Below are 22,809 nucleotides of genomic sequence, written 5' to 3' on the forward strand. Positions count from 1 at the left end.
TATTTATCAGACGATCTTTAAAAGTCCTCATATCTTATTTTTCTCATTCCCCCTTCTTAACATTTTTTTTCTCTTGTTCCTACACTTCCTTGGAAATGGTGACATCATTATCATACTATGTTTGCAAATTCAGGGATGAGGAAAAAAGGCCACTTGTTTATAAGAACATAAAGAACAACCTTTAAACACTCATTAGCTACTCACAGGTGATAGATGTATTTCAGAGATAAGAAAAGAGAGTCCTAGGAAAGTACTTGGTTGGCTCCTTGCTCAGGTTAAAATGGCTCCTGGCCAGTACATTATTATTACCCCTTAATGAACAGCTAACCAGTGCCCATCCCAAATGGAAAATCTAAACAAAGAGACACAATAGTCACTATGAAGATTTCATTTGTTTGCATTTATCCCTCCACCAAAACACTTGAAGGCGATTTACACAATAGCAATGAAAACATCTGCTGTGAAGAAAGATGTATAGGACACAGAATACTGAGGAGGGAGGAGAAGAGAGGGAAGGAGGTAAGAAGAGTTTGAAATAATACCTTTGTCATTAAAGTGTGAAAACCAGCTACATGGGGTGTTTGATGCCATGCTGAAAGGTTTTGATTTAATTCTATAAATAATGAGGAGCTTGCCAAGGTCTTCAAGCTAGAGAGGCACACAATATTTTTTTTAATTAGTTATCTCTGAGGAAGTGATGAGTAGATTTTTGTTTACTATTTATCTTTCTCACTGGAATGTGAGCTCCTGGAAAACAGGTTTTTATCTCTTTTGCTCACTTTTGTATCCCTAGCACAGGACAGGAAGTCAAAAAATCTTTGTTGAATGAACAAGCAGATCCTGGCAATTAGTGAACAAGGTAGAGACTCAGAGATCATGAGCCAAGGCAAGGGGGGCTATGCTCTGGGGTATAAGTCACTCAAGAGTTGCTAGGCACACATGCATGCACAAGTTGGGGAAAAGAAGCCGGCTTAAATCGAGGAGTTTCACAGTTCATTATTGTTTTTTGTTTGCTTGCTTTTTTTTTTTTAATGGAGCTATAATTGACCTGTAACATTATATACATTTCAGGGGACTTCCCTGGTGGCCCAGTGGATAAAACTCCATACTCCCAATGCAGGGAGCCAGGGTTCCAGCCCTGGTCAGGGAAGTAGATCCCACATGCATGCTGCAACTAAGAGTTCGCATGCCACAACTAAGGATCCCACCTGCCACAACGAAGACGCAGCACAACCAAATAAATAATTTTTAAAAACACATTATATTCTTTTCAGGTGTACAATATAATGATTCCATATTTGTATATATTGCGAAATGATGACTACAGTGTCTACAATATCCACTACCACACATAGTTCCAAAATTCTTTTCTTGTGATGAGAACTTTTAAGATCTACTCTCTTAGCAACTTTCAAATATTCAATATAGTATTGTTAACTATAGCCACCATGCTGTACGTTACATCCCCAGGACTTATTTATTTTGAAACTGGAAGTTTGTACCTTTTGACCCCCTTCACCCATTTTGCACACAGCCTATCTACACCCCCTCCCCACCTCAGGCAACCACCAATCTGTTCTCTGTTCCTTTGTTTTTTGTTTTCTCTCTCTTTTTTTGAAGTATAATTGACATATAACATTATATTAGTTTTAGGTGTACAACATAATGATCTGATATTTGTATTTATTGTGAAATGATCACCACAACAAGTCTAGTTAACATCCGTCACCACACATGGTTACAAAATTTGTTTTTCTTGTGATGAGAACTTTTAAGATCTACTCTCTTAGCAACTTTCAAACATGCAGTACAGTAGTGTTAACTATAGTCACCATACTGTACATTACATCCCCATGACTTACATTTTTTTATAGCTGGGAGTTTGTACCTTTCGACTATCTTCACCCATTTCTCACCCCCCATCCTCGCCATCCCTCCACCCCCCACCTCTGCCAATCACCAGTTTGTTCTCTGTTATCAATGAGTCTGTTTCTTTTTTTTTTTAAGATTCCACATATAAGTGACATCATACAGTGTTTGTCTTTCTTTGTTTGACTTATTTCACTTAGCATAATGCCCTCCAGGTCCATCCAAGTTGTTGTGAATGGCAAGATTTCATTCTTTTTATGGCTGAATAATATTCCATTTGTATATATATATTATATATACACATACATACATATATATGTACCACATCTTCTTTATCCATTCACTCATCAATGGAGACTTAGATTGTTTCCACATCTTGGCTGTTGTAAATAATGCTGCAGTGAACATGGGAGTGCAGATATGTTTTTGAGCTACTGTTTTGTTTCCTTCACATCAATACTCAGAAGTGAAATTGCTGGATTATATGGTAGTTCTATTTTTAATTTTTTGAGGAACCTCCATACCCTTGTCCATAGTGGCTGCACCAATTTACGTTCCCATCAACAGTACACTAGGGTTCCCATTCACCGTTGTTTTTTTCCTCACATCTCAATACAAGCAGATGGGGCAGAACTGTTCTCAGTCAACTACTATGATAACTGGCTCCAAAGTTGTGGCAGGAATTCAGCCAAAACAGAATTAGATAATCCAAGGTTACAGTAGGATGTTAAAAACTCCAAAGACAGAGATCATTAGAATTTATAATCCCTCCCTTTGCCAGTTTAAAATTTCCCATTGTGCAAATGTAAATCATCTGCACAAGTATTTTATGCCTCTTTCTTTTTTCATGCCCCATGGAGATAACCAGTTTGTCATCCTCCCTCATGTGTACCTTTAAATACATTAATAAGTCATAAAAATTACTCAACATTTAATTAGTTTAAACCCACCTCCAAGAATTTTGATAGGAAATGCTGCAGTTCTCTTTTCTGTCTGAAAGTAATGTTAGTGATTTTGTCATTGGCCCAACAGGGAGACTTCTCTGTGTCCAGCATTATCATCCAAAGGTCGGCTCAAGTCTGCCCCCTAGAGTAATCAGTGTGCCTTGACAGTAGTGCTCAACTGTATTAATTTCATATTTCTGACACTGGTCTTTTCCAAAGGACAGTCACTTTCTATTTTACATGCGTCTGTATTATTTGAAAGTATGTCAGATACTGTGTTTTTTTTTGTTTTTTGGGGTTTTTTTTAAACGTAGATTTTATTTATTTATTTATTTTTGGCTGCGTTGGGTCTTCGTTGCTGCACGTGGGCTTTCTCTAGTTGCGGCGAGCGGGGGCTACTCTTCATTGCGGTGCGCAGGCTTCTCATTGCGGTGGCTTCTCTTGTCGCAGAGCACGGGCTCTAGGCGCGTGGGCTTCCATAGTTGTGGCTCGAGGGCTTCAGTAGTTGTGGCTCCCAGGCTCTAGAGCACAGGCTCAGTAGTTGTGGCACACGGGCTTAGTTGCTCCGTGGCATGTGGCATCTTCCTGAACCAGGGCTCGAACCTGCATCTCCTGGATTGGCAGGTGGATTCTTAACCACTGCGCCACCAGGGAAGTCCGATACTGTTATTTTTATAAGTAAAAAATGTTTCCATTGGGGGGGAATACTATCTACAACACAATTTTTTATTTCAAGAGAGTATCATATGACGGTGTCTTGCCTAAAATAAGCAGGATTAATTCAAGTTCTAGAACCCTGGTTGTTCAGAGTCACATTCTCAGACTATATCTATGACGTCACTACTATGTGAAAGGCAAGGGTTCTGGGAATGCAAAGATGATTAAGATATGGTTCCTACTACTAAGAGTTCACAGTCTAGATGGGAAGACAGACGTAAGTAAATCATTACATGATAAAACTGACATGAGTCATACTATAGTACAGAAGAGAATATGAATAAACAGAGATATTTTTATTTGGAGAGAATAGGGAGGAAGAAAGGAAGGAAGGAAGGAAGGAAGGAAGGAAGGAAGGAAGGAAGGAAGGAAGGAAGGAAGGAAGGAAGGAAGGAAGAAAGGAAGGAAGGAAGGAAGGAAGGAAGGAAGGAAGGAAGGAAGGAAGGAAGGAAGGAAGGAAGGGGGAAAGGACGGAAGGAAGGAAGGGAGGAAAAAAGAATCAGGTTAATAAACTTTAAAATGTTGTAACTAGTATTAGGCCAGTTAACCCAAAATAATACCATGGATTAATTAAATTCCAATTCTTTTTAAGCCTCCTAGAATTTAAAAAATAAAATTCAAGTAATATAAAAAGAGGCTTGAGAGTTAGAGTATAGATAATTGCTGCCCAACAGAAATATGAGACATAGAGGTACTTTAAAATTTTCTAATAGTAGCAACATTAAAATAGGGAAAAAACAGGGGAAATTAATTTTAATAATATATTCTATTTAACCAAACATATCCAAAATATTATCATTTTTGTTGGAATCAAGGCAAGATATAAAGGGCCTGATGTGGGATGCTGGCAATGAGAATGGAATTTGGTAGGTCCAAGTGATATTTAGAGGCAAAATAAGCAGAAGTTGATAATTATTTGAATGGAGAACAAGAAGAGTACGTGATGGTTTCAAACCCAACCAGGTTCTTTGTTGACAACTGGTAAATTATGCTAACCATTCACTAAGACAGGGAAAACAGATTGGGGGCAGGCAGGGCAAGAAATAATTATTTACTTTAAAAAATTGAGTTTGCAGGAATTCCCTGGCAGTCCAGTGGTTAGGACTTGGTGCTTACACTGCCGAGGGCCCAGGTTCAATTCCTGGTAGGGAAACTAAGAGCTCACAAGCCACCCGGTGTGGCCAAAAAAAAAAAAAAAAAAAGTGGTACCTATCGGTATATTATGAGGGAAGTTTTTAAGATGGAAGAGACTTGGGCTTCCCTCGTGGCGCAGTGGTTGAGAGTCCGCCTGCCGATGCAGGGGACACAGCTTCGTGCCCCGGTCGGGGAAGATCCCACATGCCGCGGAGCGGCTAGGCCCGTGAGCCATGGCCGCTGAGCCTGCGCGTCTGGAGCCTGTGCTCAGCAACGGGAGAGGCCACAACAGTGAGAGTCCCGCGTACCGCAAAAAAAAAAAAAAAAAAAAAAAGATGGAAGAGACGAGAATGTTTTAAGCAAGGAACCATTAAAATTATGCACTTGACTATTTTAAAAGATGTAAATGATACACTATTAACTGAAATGAACTCATGTTTGGAAAAAAGTTTGTGTGTGTGTGTGTGTGTGTGTGTGTGTGTGTTTCTGTATACACATAGATAATATTCTGGAAGGACAGAAAACAAAGTATTAACCATGTTTATCTCCGAGTAGGTACAATAAGAGTTTTTAATTTTCATTCTTTTTCTTGATCTGTATTTTTATTATGACGACTATCATTTTGTGATATTTAAAAAAGGCAATAAGCTGTCACCTTCATATTCAGAGAGTCCCCCCTCTTCCATTTACTATGGTCCTGAAAGTGTGTTGAAAACAGACTTTCCTCCAATTTGATAAAATATAGTATAAAAGTCCTAATCCTAATTTTCCCAGGTACTGCTATCCTTGAAGGGGAAGAAACTTCACAGACATCCTGGCTGGAGTGGAAGGTGGCTACTGTCTCAGCCAGCCAGCCAATGGGCCCTGGGAACTCCAGGCGTCTCTCCTTTCCATGGGTGGGCCACCTCTCCCCAGACCTTTCTTTTGGGGCCACAGCAGATGAGTAGACCATGCCCAAATCTGAAACTTGGTTAGCAAGACTGAAAAGTACCCAGAGCAAGGGTGTGGAAACAACACATAGTATAACACAGACCTCAAAGGCAGGTCAGGTCCCATCCTCCCCCTTGGCGGTGGCAAATAACAGGCAAACACACCATGTAATAGCTGAAGACATCTTTTACCTGTGTGAAAAATGATCATTAAAAAGCTGCATGAAACTGTCAATTCAAAATGGTGAAGGTATAAGTTGTATGAATTGAAAGAATGCAAATTAATGATCATCACTATTTTACTTTTCTTTTACTGTTTTCCTCTTCTCTTTTTCTCTCTCCTTTTCCTTCTTTTTATTGTCTATGCCAAAGTTAGTTTGTTCTTACATAAGCAGTAAGTTCCGACATTAGTAATGAGTAGTAGTTTTGGGAGACCTTCTTCTTTACAAAACAGAGATTCTAGCTGCCCTTGGGCATTTGATGATCCAAGACAGAGACAAAGAATAAATAGGGAGAATTCTACTATCTTTTCTTCTAGGGAAAAAAACAGAATATGGCCTCAATATGTTAATTAACCTGATCGTGGTGATGATTTTACAAAGTATGTCAAATACTCATACACATATCAATCATGCTGTGCAATGTAAATATATACAATTTTGTTTGTCAATTATACTTCAATAGAGCCGGGGGGAAAAAAGAAGTGCCTGCTTCAGTAGCACATACACTCAAACGGGAACTTCTCTGGATACAGAGAGGATTAGCACAGCTCCTGTGCAAAGATGACAAGCAAAGTTGGGAGGTGGTCCATACGTTTTAAATAAATCATGATGTGATGTAATGTACAGCATGGTGACTATAGTTGACAATATGGTATTGTATATTTGAAAGTTGCTAAGAGAGTAGATCTTAAAAGTTCTCATCACAAGAAAAAATGTGTAACTATGTATGGTGATGGATGTTAACTAGATTTACTGTGGCAATCATTTCACAATACATACAAATACTGAATCATTACGTTGGACACCTGAAACTAATATAATGTTACATGTCACTTATACCTCAATAAAAAATAAATAGTCTCATAAAGTTAAAACTCAGAGCATAAAGCTGATCTCGGAGATTCAGTCTCCACCCACGTCATCAAAATTGTAACCCACTCCCAAGTCCTGCTTTTCTCATTCACATCTGCCCGTTCACAAGCAAATCACACACCTACTAAGTCAGGACCCACTGCAAAAGGGAAATGAAGGTCCTGCCTCAAGTTAGCAACATGAGTCAGCATGAACTGGGCTCCGGCCCTAACTCTGCCACCTCCCCAGTGAGTGACTGAACTTTCCTAAACTCCAGTTTCCTCAGCCAGCAAGTGAAAAGAAGACTAGGTCCCACCTCAGAGTGGTGAGGACTATTAGGTAATGCATTCAAACTCCCAGCACAGTACTTGGCACCTTAATTACCAGCTCTCATTAAATGATGGCCTTTAGACATACTTATATAATTACTTCTAATAAGGGAGTAAGCATCGAGTCACACCAATGACTTTTATTTAAGATTATTTGCCAGGGTGATGTGGAAGAAGGGTTGGTGAAGATGTGTGGGTGGCTCTTTAAATATCTCTCTTCACATTTTCAATAATTACTTTATGCTATTAAAATACCTTTTATCCTTTTTATTCCCATAAAAGGGCAACAGAGCAGATCACACTCTGAAAAGCAGCTGGAGTATGATGCAAGCTGTCTTGGGGAGCAGCTGAATCAACCACCCACTTGAGTCACTCAGCATCTGCAGACTCTACAGCTACCACTCCTGGGCCTGGTGAATTGGGGCTCAGAAAAACACAGCAGCATCAGTAGTCATGGTGTGGAAACAAAGTACTATTTGGGCCCCTTTTCAGACAGGGCGGGCAGGTAAGCTTCTCCACACTCTTCCTTCCCAGAGCTCCTTCTTTCCTCCACTTTCTTGCAAGACCTCATTTCCACTGCCCGGTATTCTCTCTCATTTCTCTCCTTTCTGCTCTCAGGTCCCTGAAAAAGAAGGGTCAGAAAAGGGTAGATATGCCAACATCTGACAACATTCCACATTTTTCCTAATTATCAGAAATGAAGAAAACTCTAATCATTTAGCAGACTTTCACATCTTAGTTTCTAGTAATAAATTAGCATAAGCCTAAGGGTGTTGCTAAAGGTTTAGTCATAAAATAAAGGAATAGGTGGCCTTGGGCATTAACAAGTGGTCTATGGAGGAAACTCAACCTGCACACTACTCTGCCTCTAATGTACAGAGGGATGTGATTCCATGGCACAGTAAAATTAATATCCTTCTGGTGCTTTTTGAAAAGGAATGTGGCAAGGGAATCATACACGGAATGATTCTAACCTTCTTATGTTCACTCCCTTAAATTACAGGGCTTCCCTGGTGGCGCAGTGGTTGAGAGTCCGCCTGCCGATGCAGGAGACACGGGTTCGTGCTCCGATCCGCGAAGATCCCACATGCTGCGGAGCGGCTGGGCCCGTGAGCCATGGCCGCTGAGCCTGCGCGTCCGGAGCCTGTGCTCCGCGACGCGAAAGGCCACAGCAGTGAGAGGCCTGCGTACCAAAAAAAAAAAAAAAAAAAAAAAAAAATAAGCCAGTTGAGTTTTTCAATATAAAAATGAAAAAATTTAATGTTGTTTGTCATGAGCAGGTCACAAAAGCAGTTTCTGGCTCTTCTTGGTGCTAAAGGATGTAAAATCTAAATCTATGTATTAGTACATACATACATTTGGCCCCCAAATAAAAGGCAATATAGGGCTTCCCTGGTGGTGCAGTGGTTGAGAGTCCACCTGCCGATGCAGGGGACACGGGTTCGTGCCCCGGTCCGGGAAGATCCCACATGCCGCGGAGCGGCTGGGCTCGTGAGCCATGGCGGCTGGGCCTGCGCGTCCGGAGCCTGTGCTCCGCAACGGGAGTAGGCCACAACAGTGAGAAGCCCGCGTACCGCAAGAAACAAAAAACAAAACAAAAAAAACAAAACAAAGAAAAGGCAATATATATTATTTTTTAAATTGCTGAAAAATCACACTTTTTAATGTAGTTAGCTTTAGAAAAGTGTATCAATTGTTAAATAGAAAAGTTTTAAAGTATGCAATGTTCCAAATTTTTTATTTTGCATTAAGATAAACTTTATAATATACTCTTTAAAGACTGATATAAAATAAATACTGAATTTAAAATTATTTATCATGTATATTTCTCATATAATATGAAAATTTTTTTAATGATTTTGTAAATTCCTAGCAGGTTTCTAGCTATTATACAGTTGTCCCTTGGTATCCACAAAGGTGTTCGTTCCAGGACCGCCCACAGGTACCAAAATCCACGGATGCTCAAGTTCATGGGTACAGAACCCAAAGACACAAAAGGCCGACTGTACATAACTATGAAAAGAGTTCTTGAGTCAAAAAAGTTGAAAATGCTGCCTTGGTTATCTTGGTACTCAAAAGGAAGAACTTGAGAAATGAATGAAACAAACATTTTTATATTTTAAGGATAATGTAATGAACATCTCTTTAAATAAAAACTGATTTCACATTTACACCCTTATATAAATATGTGATATGAATGTTTTTCTGAAGCCATCAGAATCAACAAAGAATTGTTCAGATTAAAATTTTTTTCAGAATATATTTATACCCTCCCTTGTTTCAGAAAGAATTTAAAGCAAGTCAGTCCCCTAATTAATATAATTAATGATTTCAACACGTAGTTTTGAAACAGGAATTTTTTCACGCCTGTTTTATTCCTGCCAAAAGTTCATAATGTGAATCTAATCATGAAGAAATATCAAATGAACTCAAACTGAGCTTCATTCTAAAAAATAACTGACCTGTACTCTTCAGATGCCAGTCCCATGAAAAAGACCGAGGCATTGTTCCAGAAATAAAATACCTTAAAGGGACATGAAAATCGGTTGCATTGCATGATCTGGAATCTCGTTTTAAAAAATATTATTGGAACAACTGACAAAATATGAATAAGGTCAATAGATTAGATATAAAAGTTTTGTATTGGTGTTAATTTCCTGAGTTTAATTATTGTACTGTATTATGTCCTTGTGCCCTTGTTTGGGGGTGGGAAGGAGAGAGCGGGTATAGGAAAATGTGATAATATATTCACGTTTAGAGGAAATCTAGATGAAGGGTGTAGTTTTGTACTATTCTTGCAACCTTGCTCTAAGTCTGAAACCATATCTTAAAAAAACAGTATAAAGAAAAGACAAAACAGAAACTTAATAAGGTTTAGATAGAGTAAGTGACAGCTGTTCACTACGCCTCCTTCCTTATTCCTCTTATGATCCAGTAGAGAGAGCAGCTTACTGAAGGGGAATCTAGATACACAAGGTCACTGGGACAAAAGTGAGGTGCCGCCTGTGAGGCAAAGATGCACAGTAACAATCCCAACAGCCATCACTGCTAGGCAGAAAGCACCGCACTCAGGTGGACAATGAGGTAGCAAGCACCTGAGTGCCTTCCCCTGGCCATTCACAGAGCATAGCTCAAGACCCAGGTGGCAATACACCTAGGTTTACTTATTTGCTCTGCCTACTACATGGCAGAAACATATCATTATTCTTTTTTCGCAAAATAAAACCAAAACAAAAAACCCACCAAAAAAAAAAAGTATTTTGCTCAAGGCCACTCAGTGAGCACGTTGCAGAGTTGAAAAACTACTCCCCAATTAATTGGTCTCTAGTTTATTACTTTATGTATCAAGTTTGGCATCATCAGTCGTGTTTCAATTCTTTCCCCCATTTCCTGCCTTTGTCTCCCTTGGGCTTCAATTAGACTCTGAGGAGGCCACTGTGAATGCCTGGATTGCTCCTCTATTCCTGGATACTCACACCATAGTGTCCAGAGAGTTCCTTCTGTGTGCTTTTTAAAAGTACAGGGGAACACAACACCATCACAAACTATTTCCTACCAGATTAAATATGAGAGAACAAGAGCAGTAGGGGCAGTTTTTTCTTCTTCAGATAGTAGAAGGAGAACGAATCACAATTATTTATAATAAGGGTGATGAAAACAGAGGACCTTGGTAACAAAAACATTCCACATGTGCTCCTTTAGGAATTCTTCCTACACCACATGTCTTCAATAATAATAATTTTAAAATTTTATGTACACCTGGGCTATCTAAAACTGAGTGCCATTTTTCAAAGATCACAACACCAACCTGTAAATGAAGAAGTTAGATTTGTTCTCCTCAAACTAGGGGAGGATGAATCCTTTGGGTTTCCTTTTCTAAAATGGTTTAAATATTCAATAACTCTGTTACGTACCGAAGAGACAGAGCGTTTGGTTCTAAAGCAGAGTTGCTGTTCAAAGGACTCTGAAAATGCCTGAATTTTGGAATGGGATCTTCTTTTTGATTCCAGGGGCTCCTTGAATGACCCATCCTCTGAGTATTTTCTGTAATCCCGCACGTGAGTACGGCATTGAAATCCCTGGTCCTCATAAGAATGACTTCTAGGATGGCTGTCAGATGACATCATGCTGGGAAGCACAGGAAACTGGGAATACAGAATTTAAAATTTTACAATATAAAGAGAATGTACAATATTAGCACAGAGACAGAATGTCCATAAATTACTAACCAAACAAATCTCATGTTGGACTGAAATTTTATCTTCTTGATCAGTAGGAGCTTTCTCCTGCAATGAGGCAGTGGGGTCAGTTGGTCAAAACAGTAAGTAGAACATCCCAATATTAGCTATGTTGCTCCTCTATCATTAGGGTGGTATAATAAAGTGGTCCAGCCTTAAATTGATATGTAAAAATAAATTTCAAAATTATCAAAATAAATTTTTAATGAAGCCATAAACATTTAAGAAATAATACAAAGGCAAATATCTGTGTGCTTTCTGTATGGAGAAGGAATTTCTAAGCAAAAGAGCAATGGAAGAAGTCATAAGGAAAAAAATTAACTTAACTATATAAAAATAAAGCTAATGTGCATAAAAAACAACATATAATATGGTAGACGAAAAAACTTTAAAAATATTTGCTGCATGTTTAATAAATATTCTGAAAATAAGGGTATTTCACATAATACACACAAACATAGAGGTCATGTACTGCAATGACATCAGTGTTAAAATCACAATTGGAAAATGGTGAAAAAAAAGATAGTTCAGATAAACCAAACTTCTGGAAAGAATTGTGACACTTGCTCTGTTAATTTCTCTCACTCCCCAACCCACTCCACCCCAGCTTTTTCACTCACACTTTTTCTTTTTTGTTTGTTTGTTTTTGTTTTTTAAAAGGTATATTTAGTTCCTGTGCAAACTTTGCTGTAGCAGAGAATGCTGCAATGATATACATTTTGGATGTGTATGAATGTATCTGTAAAAGTGAAACAGGTAGGTTAATAAAGAATAAGTGCATTTTAAATTGTGATATGTATTGTCAAATTATTCTCCAAAGAGGTGATACAAATTAATATTCCAAACCATGAGTGTGCCTGTTTCCCCAAACTGCCAACAAATAGGAAGAGTGAGATGGTATTATTGTTTTAATATGTATTTTTCTTATAATGAATGATGCTGTATAAACTTCATATGATAAAAATTGATGGAGACTTTAGGATTTCTTGGCATCTCATGTGTTACAGAGGATTAGACCCATTTCACAAGCGTGTGGGCAAAGGGGCCCATACTCTGGGATACAAGACACCTAGGTTTGGAGTTTGAGATGAGGTCCCGTTGGTGGAGCACCTACTATGTGTAGACACACTTGCCCCTCACAACAAGCAGAAGCTTGCTTTTCCACAGTGCTATTATTTATCTGAGAAAAGCTGATTAAATGGCTTTTCTAAAGCTACATGGCTGATAAAGGGAAGAGCTAGGATTGCAATCCAAGTCAGTTGTAACCACACTCTGTGCTCTTTCTGCATGCTGGCATTACTAACTGCTAACTTGGAGCAACAAGGCCAGCAGATCTGAAATCAGAAAACCCAGGTATGTCAATCTGCTACTCACTAGCTGTGTGACCTTGGGTAAATGATAACCTCTTTAGGGGCGGGGGAGGTCCTCAGGTTTCTCAAAGAATTTGTCAAAAAGCTGGAGTTGTTACCTTCAAGTCCTTCCAGGCCTCACTCTGTAGTACCTTGTAATGTGGCAAAAAACAGCTGTTAGCAGTTCCCTTCTGTATTGAGGTGCTCCTATGTCGGGTGCATATATATGTATAATTATTATATCTTCTTCTTGGATTGATCCCTTGATCATTATGTAGTGTCCTTCCTTGTCTCTTGTAACATTCTTTACTTTAAAGTCTATTTTATCTGATATGAGTACTGCTACTCCAGCTTTCTTTTGATTTCCATTTGCATGGAATATCTTTTTCCATCCCCTCACCTTCAGTCTGTATGTGTCCCTAGGTCTGAAGTGGGTCTCTTGTAGACAGCATATAGATGGGTCTTGTTTTTGTATCCATTCAGCAAGCCTGTGTCTTTTGGTTGGAGCATTTAATCCATTCATGTTTAAGGTAATTGTCGATATGTATGTTCCTATGACCATTTTCTTAATTGTTATGGGTTTGTTTTTGTAGGTCCTTTTCTTCTTTTGTGTTTCCCCCTCAGAGAAGTTCCTTTAGCATTTGTTGTAGAGCTGGTTTGGTGGTGCTGTATTCTCTTAGCTTTTGCTTGTCTGTAAAGCTTTTGATTTCTCCATCAAATCTGAATGAGATCCTTGCCAGGTAGAGTAATCTTGGTTGTAAGTTCTTCCCTTTCATCACTTTAAGTATATCATGCCACTCCCTTCTGGCTTGTAGAGTTTCTGCTGAGAAATCAGCTGTTAACCTTATGGGAGTTCCCTTGTATGTTATTTGTCATTTTTCCCTTGCTGCTTTCAATAATTTTTCTTTGTCTTTAATTTTTGCCAATTTGATTACTATGTGTCTCGCCATGTTTCTCCTTGGGTTTATCCTGTCTGGGACTCTCTGTGCTTCCTGGACTTGGGTGGCTATTTCCTTTCCCATGTTTGGGAAGTTTTTGACTATAATCTCTTCAAATATTTTCTCAGGTCCTTTCTCTCTCTCTCTTCTCCTCTGGGCCCCTTATAATGCAAATGTTGTTGTGTTTAATGTTGCCCCAGAGGTCTCTTAGGCTGTCTTCATTTCTTTTCATTCTTTTTTCTTTATTCTGTTCCACAGCAGTGAATTCCACCTTTCTGTCTTCCAGGTCACTTACCCGTTCTTCTGCCTCAGTTATTCTATTATTGATTCCTTCTAGTGTAGTTTTCATTTCAGTTATTGTATTGTTCATTTCTGTTCGTTTGTTCTTTAATTCTTCTAGGTCTTTGTTAAACATTTCTTGCATCTTCTCAATCTTTGCCTCCATTCTTTTTCCGAGGTCCTGGATCATCTTCGCTATCATTATTCTGAATTATTTTTCTGGAAGGTTGTCTATCTCTACTTCATTTAGTTGTTTTTCTGGGGTTTTATCTTGTTCCTTCATCTGGTACATAGGCCTCTGCCTTTTCATCTTGTCTATCTTTCTGTGAATGTGGCTTTTGTTCCACAGGCTGCAGGATTGTAGTTCTTCTTGCTTCTGCTGTCTGCCCTCTGGTGGATGAGGCTATATCACACTTTTTCATCTAACACTAATGTTAGTCAGGATATTGGTCTCCATGTTGCCAAATTCTGGGCACTTAATGGTCTTTAGTCACTCCATAGCATTCAACCCAGTTGCCTATTGAACCCTTCTGGAAACAGCCTTTCCCTTGCCTTCTACCACTGCACCCTCTTGGTTTCCCTTTGATCTTTCTGCCACTGTGTTTTAGACATTTTTGCTCACTTCTCCCTTCTAACTACTCATAACTGTTGGCGTCCCCCGACACTCTAAACTAGTCCTCCTTCCCTTCCTTTGCTTTCTTACTTTACACTGTCTCCCTCCATGTCTCACCCCCAGGCTTCAATTTCCATCTATAACCGAGTTTCTGATTTATTTGTTAGCCCAGACCTCTCTTCTGAGCTTCTGCCCACTTCTCCTCTTGGTATCCCACAGGCACCCCACCTGACTTGTCCAAATTTGAATTCATCATCTCTCCTTCCCAAGCCTGCTTCTCAAGTGTCCCAGAACTCAGAAACCGGCACCACCATTTGCCCGGTTACTCAGACCAGTAATTCAGAAGCCCCCCTCCACATCCAATTGCCAAGTCAGCAGATTCCACCTCTTAAATGTCTCTCAAAACCATCTACTTTTTTCCAGCACCACTGTTACTACCCTAATCCAAGTCATCATTACCTTTCACCCAGATTCCAGCAGCAGCCTCGTAGTAGTGGATATCCTGCATTCATCCTAACTCACTTTATTTCACTTTTCCCACAGCAGCCAGCATAGTTAAAACAACGTCAAATTCATACCTGATCACATTTCACTTTACACCTCATCTTGCACCACCCTCACCTCTTCAGTGACATAGCCTCACTGGTCTTCTGTCAGTTCCTCCAGCTCACCTGCTCCTGCCCAGCACAGGCACTTTCACAAGTGGTCCTCTCTGGCTGTGACTCCGCCCACAACCCCATCGCTTCGCCTCATCCCTGGCTAATCACCCTTCAGTCACCGTGGAAACTGCATTTCCCCAGAAAGCCTTTCCTACCACCCCAATTGGTTCAGGCCCCTGAACCACCATTTAGACACTCTCCTGAGATCTCACACTTCTTTATGACACTTATCATAGCTGTCATCAATAATTTGGTTAATTTTGTTACACATCTCTCTTCTCCATTAGACTGTATGCTCCTTCATGTCAGGGGCTACATTTCATTCTCTGCTAGAATCTCAGTATGCAGCACTTTGCCTTCTTCATAGCATGAGTTCATTAAATATATATTGAATGAATAAATGTATAAAGAATGAAAGAAAAAGAAATACCAAACATAAAAATTGTTTATGCTTATTGATAGTCAAAAATTATGTTAAATTATATCACATACAATTTTGCCTTCCAGGTTAACAAAAAATTTTTTTTAATAATACTAACACTAGTAAGAGTGCTGGGGGATAGGCACTGTCATTCCTTGCTGGTAGGACTATAAATGGATACAGCTTTCCTAGAAAGCCGTTGGCAGTATGAGTGAGTCAAAAGGCTTAAAATAATTTCCCTCCTTGGGTCCATACATTGCACGTTATTATGGGCTGAATTGTGTCATACCTCCCCCCCACTCCCACCCTGCCAAATTCATATGTTGAAGCCCTACGTGAGTAGCTCAGAATATGACAGTATTTGGGATAGGGTCTTTAAAGATTAAGTTAAAATGAGGCCATTAGGGTGGCCCTAATCCAATCTGACTAATGTTCTTACATTAGTAAGGAAATTAGAGACACTAGGGATATACTCACGCAGAGGAAAGACCATGTGAGGACACAGCGAGAAGGTGCCATCTATCAATACAAGCCAAGGGGAGAGGGCTCAGAAGAAACCAAACCTGCTGACACCTTGATCTTGGACTTACAGCCTCCAGAGCTATGAGGAAATAAATGGATGTTAAAGCCACCCAGCCTGTGGTATTTTGTTATGGCAGCCTGAGCAAACTAATACACATATATAGAAACTTACTCTCAAACAATAATCAGAAATATGGTTAAAGATTTATAAAGTTGGATCTTCCCTGGTGGTGCAGTGGTTAAGAATCCGCCTGCCAATGCAGGGGACACAGGTTTGAGCCTTGGTCCAGGAGGATTCCCACATGACGCAGAGCAACTAAGTCCGTGCACCACAACTACTGAGGCTGTGCTCTAGAGCCCGCATGCCACAACTACTGAAGCCCGCGCGCCTAGAGCCCGTGCTCCGCAACAAGAGAAGCCACCGCAATGAGAAGCCTGCACACTGCAACAGAGTAGCCCCCGCTCGCTGCAACTAGAGAAAGCCTGCGCACAGCAACGAAGACCCAACACAGCCAAAAATAAATTAATTAAATAAAATAAATTTTTAAAAAAAGATTTGTAAAGTTGCTAAGATACGTGAGGTAAGTCTGTATAAATTAGTCCATTTACTGCAGGTCAGACGTGGTACTTGGTGCTATGGATAAATTGGGGAGCAAAACAGAGTGGCCCCCTCTTAGAACTTATGTCTGCAATGGAGATAAATAAATGGGGCATATGCCTGCATCCTTGGCCAAATGCTATTAAGGGAATGTTCAAGGTGCAATAACAGGGTATAGCAGAGTAAAACCACATATATTTGGGTGGGTGTTGAGGTGACTGGGAGGATGAGGGAAGACTTCTGTGAAGGTGTGACAAGCTACAATCTGAAGGGTGAGCAGGGTTAATTAGGAAACAGAGAACACTTGTCCGCCTGAGGATGAGACCATACGTGCAGAAGCCCTGCCACAGAAGGAGCTTGCTGGCGTAGAAGGAAGAGAAGTCTGGTAGGGCTGGGAGCGCCTGAGAGGAGCGGGGAGGGCTGGGATGGGTAAGCTGTGGGGACATCATAAGATGGGCAATCTTAAAACATACCCAACTGTGATCAAAGCCTTTGTCTGCAATCTGGGGTTGTTTTCTTCCTACTCCTTTTTAGTATTTTTCATGTCTTCTACAGTGATCATGTATTATATTATCAGGAAAAATACAATACTTAAAATTTGAGACTGGGACACAGAAGGACAAATATTACATAAGGTATCTGAAATGGTCGAGCTGAAAGAAGCAAGAATAGAATGGTGGCTGCCAAGGGCTGGGAGGAGGGGGATATGGGGAGTTGCTAATCAATGGGTATAAAATTTCAGTTATGCAAAATAAGTTCTAGAGATCTGCTGCACAACATTGTGCCTAAAGATGACAATATTGCCTTGTACACTTAGAGATCTGCCAAAGACAGTAGAGCTCATGTTGCATATTCTCACCACACTAAGATTTTAAAAATAAAACTTAAAAATGTGAGACTGGGAGTGAAATGCAGATGTTTGTACAAATGTCGTCTTCCATTGAGAGACCTGAAAAAAAATGCAAGAGTTTCCATCACAATATAAATAAACAATATCTCCTTATAGCAGATGAAATTTCCAGTTAGTCTCTTTTGGTGTGGGACCTTGTGAGAAACAAGCTTAAAAGAGTTCTCTAATTGGTTACAGGGAGAAAGCTACCACTTTTAAAAATGTTTACTTACTAAGTAAGCTCTACTTTTGGAATTTTATATGCCCTTCTAATGTAAGTTCCCTCACAAAGACTTGAATCAACGCCCTAAATAGCTGACTTTTTCAAGGTCTGGACTTGTCACCTCCATGGTCATGGACCAACCTTATGGATCTATCTCCCATGCCGTGAAGCAGGCCCTAGAACGTGGAATGGGATCCCCACGCTCCGAGCTCGACACCTGGACTCTCCAGCTCCCAGGCTACAAAGCCTGCAGCAGGCATGGATTTTCTGAGCAATAACCACCCAGTGCCCTGACTCTCACTAGAAAACAGGCCTCTGAAAAACAATGCTGTTTCCTACTGTTGTCCCAGAAAAACATTTCTGTCAAAAAATAAATCCTATGCACTCTCTAACCCCAAGCCATAGGTTCTCACTTAAAAAAAAAAAAAAAAAAGTTATGTAACATCTTCACTTCAAGAACTTAACTACTTGATGTTTTTTATTCTGGGTTTAATTGCAATCACCCTTCAGTTGTACCCCTCCTGCCCTCTGAGTAAATGAAAGCACCTGAGCCACCCATCAACAGCAAGATGAGAAACAAGAGGGAGAAAGATCCAGGTGTTGAGACAGTAAGACCCATGTTGAATCTTAGTGCACCGTGTGTGTCAGGGACTCCGGGGACCATGCCCTTATATCTAACCTCAGAACAAATCCTACAAGGGAGTTATTCTTCCCCTTTTACAGATGAAGAAAATGAATCTTAGTTTGGCTAAGTGACTTGCCTATGACATGTGACTAGTGACTTTACAGGAGAGGTAAAGTGCCATGTCTAAGCGTAAGACATCTCTTCCTTGGCTGAATAATCCCAAACTTCTGTCTTCAACAGCAGCAACAACTTCATTCTATTTCTATGTGAAGCTTCCTGTAAACGTGACTTTTAATAATGTACCAGTTGTAACAGAATTCGATCACGAAAGTAATAATAATTTGTAGGTTTTAGGAATTAGTCTAAAAGAATTTTATGTGAGGAATATTTTATAATGTAGACTAATTGCCTATCAACAGAGCCAAGAGGGTTATAGTCAACTAGCTATATATGGCAACAGCATCAGGAAAAAAAAAAGATTCAAGTGTTCAACTGGTAAAACGGTAGGTCAGGGCTTCCCTGGTGGCGCAGTGGTTGGGAGTCCGCCTGCCGATGCAGGGGACACGGGTTCGTGCCCAGGTCCGGGAAGATCCCACATGCCGCGGAGCGGCTGGGCCCGTGAGCCATGGTCGCTGAGCCTGCGCGTCCGGAGCCTGTGCTCCGCAACGGGAGAGGCCACAACAGTGAGAGGCCCGCGTACTGCAAAAAAAAACAGAAAAACAAAAAACAAACAACATGGTAGGCCAGTTACCATCCACTGGGCATCCTTTAGGGAAACTAAAAGACATTTTAAACTCTAACACATAAGAAGGAGGAGGAGGATGGAGAGGGGAAGGTGCAGGGTAGGAGAGGAGGAGAAGAAGTACTTATTAGATATCAGGCACTGTCCTAAGCACGCTGTATACATTACTCACTGGATCTTAACAACACCCATATGATGTATGTACTATTATCATCAATTCCATTTACATAGAGGGAATCTCAGAGAGAGGTTAGGTAACTTGCTCAGAGTAATGCTGCCAGAGCCCTCACTCTTACCCACTCCACTCTGCTCCCTTCCCAGCAACTCCTCTATCTCAGCATCTGGTAGAAGAAACAAGTCCATGGAACATTATGATAAAAGCTCCTCTGTAGAAACATCCCTGATGCCTGAAATTCTATTCGTAGTTTCATTTCTTTGGATTAAGGCATTGTCTCCTCTTAAAATTAAATACAAATTTAATCTGAAAAACAAGGAACCACTGTTTGTCATGAAACTTTAGGGCATCCCCTCTCTCTTTGGGTTTGAGAAATCCTCTAAGGGGGCCATGCCCCACCCCATCCCTGTAGTGAGCAACTACAGGAGGACCACCGCTGCAGTGAGATACTACAAGAACGAGAGTGTGTAGCCACCCTTGGGTCAATCAGGGATAAAAATTAAAATTAGATATATCTTCTACAGTTTTAAATTGAGAATATGAGGACAGAATATAAAATTGGTTAAAGGTGATTATTTTTTTAACATCTTTATTGGAGTATAATTGCTTTACAGGGTTGTGTTAGTTTCTACTCTATAACAAAATGAATCAGCTATACGCATACATATATCCCCATATCCCCTCCCTCTTGCATCTCTTTTATATTTTCAAAAAGAAAAAAAATCCCTTGTGTGCAGATAGGTAGAGGTTTATTTTGTACCCCTCAAATGATATGATGTAGACCAGCACATGTGCTTATGTGAGCATCAAAGAAGCACTGAGAAAGTCCATGTTGAGTTAGCAAAGCCCCAGGTCAGGGAACTCAGTTCCTCCTTGAAGAGATCTTTCATTCAGCATAATCCTCCCTTCCACCAGGCCCTAACTGTATAGAACAGTGTTAAGAAAACCATGTTAAGCTGAAGGAGAAGATGACTAAAAAGTCAAATAGACTATTTAAAATTCACTTTCAATGAGTAGAATAAATAAGGGATATGGACATTGTTCTACTTCAAGTTTGTATTCCTGTGACGATGGAGGGAGAGGGTAGATTAGTTCTACCTTCATATGAGAGAGTAATAAGAGAGACTTCATATTACTACCTTATTTTTTTTCACCAAGCACCTCAGGAGAGTAAAGTTAGATTTTTTAATTTGCTTTAAATCAGCAGTTGCAGATTATAATGAGTCTTGTCAAAAAGTAGTGTTCTCTGAGAAGGACCAAGTTTTACCCCTTGTCTACCTCATTCTTCCTGCCAAATTTGTGTCTTCCACCAGATTAGAAGTGCCACAAGAACAAACACCATATGTCTTCTTTTTCCCTGTAATCCTATTGTGCCTTGCACAATGCCTGGCACACAGTAGGTGTTCTATAAATATGTTTAATGATTTAATGCTCCATCGCTATGGTTTTGCAAGAATCATGAGGCCGAAGAGCCATAATAGAAACCACATTCAAATAGGAAAGAAGGGGAAAATTCTTCTCTTCCTTTGCATGCAATACTGATGGACGTAGGTTACTAATAGGTTGCAAGAGGGAAGAGCCTTAGAGTGGAGCAGTGGGGAGAGAAGGAAAAAGATAAGGCTAAAAGTAAGCTTTTTTTTTTTTTTTTTTTTTTTTTTTGCGGTACGCGGGCCTCTCACCGCTGCGGCCTCTCCCGTTGTGGAGCGCAGGCTCAGTGACCATGGCTCACGGGCCCAGCCGCTTCGCAGCATGCGGGATCCTCCCGGATCGGGGCACGAACTTGTGTCCCCTGCATCGGCAGGCGGACTTCCAACCACTGTGCCACCAGGGAAGCCCAGCTTTTTTTTTTTTTTAAGGTGTTTTATTGAGCTCAAAGCAAAACACAAAACTTCAAAACCTAATTTTTCTCATATCTCTAAAGTATGAAAAATTTGAGCACATCTTAGAGTTAGGAAAACTTAAGTATCCAACTACAGATTCACTTCACAAATACATGGCATTGTGTGAATAGAGATGAAGAATCAGACCCTCCATTTTCTAGGACTCTGCCCACATCACCCAAGGTCCCCTGATCTGTGTTTTCTCAACTCGGTCAGGTTGTCATGTTTATCCCATGCTTTGTCTCCTTAGATAAACACATGCTTTCTGCATGTTAGCCTGATAATTATGGAATTCATTGTCAACTCAGAGAATCTAAACAGGTTAATTCAGGCAAATGTCCAAAGCCAGTACGAGCAGGAAAAGATATATGGACCCCATTTAGAAATGTTATACAAAATAAATTTTGCTATTCCCCAAGAGCTTAAGGCAAACAATATTGTAACCTATAAGTGGATTCTTTAAATAGGGTAGATTATCCCAGTTTTTAAAGTCTAACAGATACTAAAATTTATTCAAGAAACTATATTTTATAAGTCATGTTTCTTTCTTTGATTTCATAGTTTCTGTGGCTCCAAAGGGCTGTTGTGATAAATAGCGAATCTCATTTTTTCTCTTTGTTTCTTCCTGGTTCTCACTGTCTGGCTGAACACTAGTCATACTCCTGGTTCACACATTATGTATACCTCACTCAATGTAGGCATAAGAGATTGAAATGAGAGTGTGATAAGCAGGTGTTTATTTTATAACAGAATCATGGAAAGCGAGAGCTAGAAGGGTTCTTGGAGATCAACCAGTGCAACCTCTCTCCTTTTTTACTTAAAGAACCTGAAGTTCAATGAGGTGTTGAAATGCGCCCTTTGTCCCTGATTACGTGTTTGGTAAGAGATCTATTTTCAAATATTTGTGTCTCAGAGAGGTCTTATTCCTCAAACTTGATGATCATTGGGCGTAAAAGATTGCCTTACAAGTTTTAATATACTTCACATGCATTATGCTTCTGGGAACTCTGGAGCTAAAAATAAAATAACATTACCCCAAAACTTATTTGGTTCTGGAGTTAGCAGTAGCAGGGGGTTGGAGAAATATTCTCTGGTAGCTGGAATTCTGAGTGACATGTGTACCCACTGCTGAGTCCACACTTGGTCAGGCCCACCTGCTCCCCTCTTGGGAGCTTTCCTGCTCCCCTGACACCGGGTGCTCTGCCTAGCCATGGAAAAATAGTGCTGAGGGTGGTAGAATGTTGGCTTTGTCTCCCACCAGGAAACCAAATGAGAACCAGCAGAAAGAGTGTATCAAATTTATCAGAGGTAGTGATTTATTATGTGGAATCCCCAATTCCTTAGATGTCACCAAATAGTGGAGCTATTTTCAGTATTTCAAAAAGACTATTGGAAATCAAACAGTGATCCACAACAATCCTACACAGACTATAACATCAGGTTTCTTTCCTTTGGCTTGAATTATATTACCACCCAATAGGATTATGCCAGGCTTATCAGGAGCTCTGAATAGCAGTTAAATATATCTTAGGTTGCTAAAAATGAAGGAATCATTACTTAATAGATGAAAATCAGGTCCCTTGAAGGACAAGACAAAATGATAAAAGGGATTTTTGTGAGTATAAAAAAAGGTTTGGAAGTACTCACTTTCAACCAAAGAAAA

The 22,809-nt window shown here is 40.0% G+C and overlaps 1 protein-coding gene, 1 non-coding gene and 1 pseudogene across 3 annotated transcripts in view; 2 read left to right on the forward strand and 1 right to left on the reverse strand.

The window, feature by feature from the left end:
- Positions 1-4,609: 4,609 nt before the first annotated feature.
- On the forward strand, positions 4,610-4,683 carry TRNAV-UAC (transfer RNA valine (anticodon UAC)). The gene has a single exon. It is a non-coding gene; the product is annotated as a tRNA-Val (tRNA).
- A 1,613-nt stretch (positions 4,684-6,296) lies between these two features.
- Positions 6,297-6,410, forward strand: LOC137225683 (U6 spliceosomal RNA; annotated as a pseudogene).
- A 1,047-nt stretch (positions 6,411-7,457) lies between these two features.
- LNP1 (leukemia NUP98 fusion partner 1) overlaps positions 7,458-22,809 on the reverse strand; it is a 37,214-nt gene continuing 21,862 nt past the window's right edge. For both annotated transcript variants that reach the window (XM_067739112.1, XM_067739113.1), the window contains exons 3-4: positions 10,910-11,140; positions 7,458-7,617 (exon numbers count right to left, since the gene is read on the reverse strand). In XM_067739112.1, coding sequence (XP_067595213.1) covers positions 7,468-7,617; positions 10,910-11,140 — 381 coding nt within the window. In that variant the 3' untranslated portion in view covers positions 7,458-7,467. The remainder of the gene's footprint in view (positions 7,618-10,909; positions 11,141-22,809) is intronic.

Source organism: Pseudorca crassidens, chromosome 5, assembly GCF_039906515.1.
Source record: "Pseudorca crassidens isolate mPseCra1 chromosome 5, mPseCra1.hap1, whole genome shotgun sequence".
Classification (NCBI taxonomy): Eukaryota; Metazoa; Chordata; class Mammalia; order Artiodactyla; family Delphinidae; genus Pseudorca; species Pseudorca crassidens.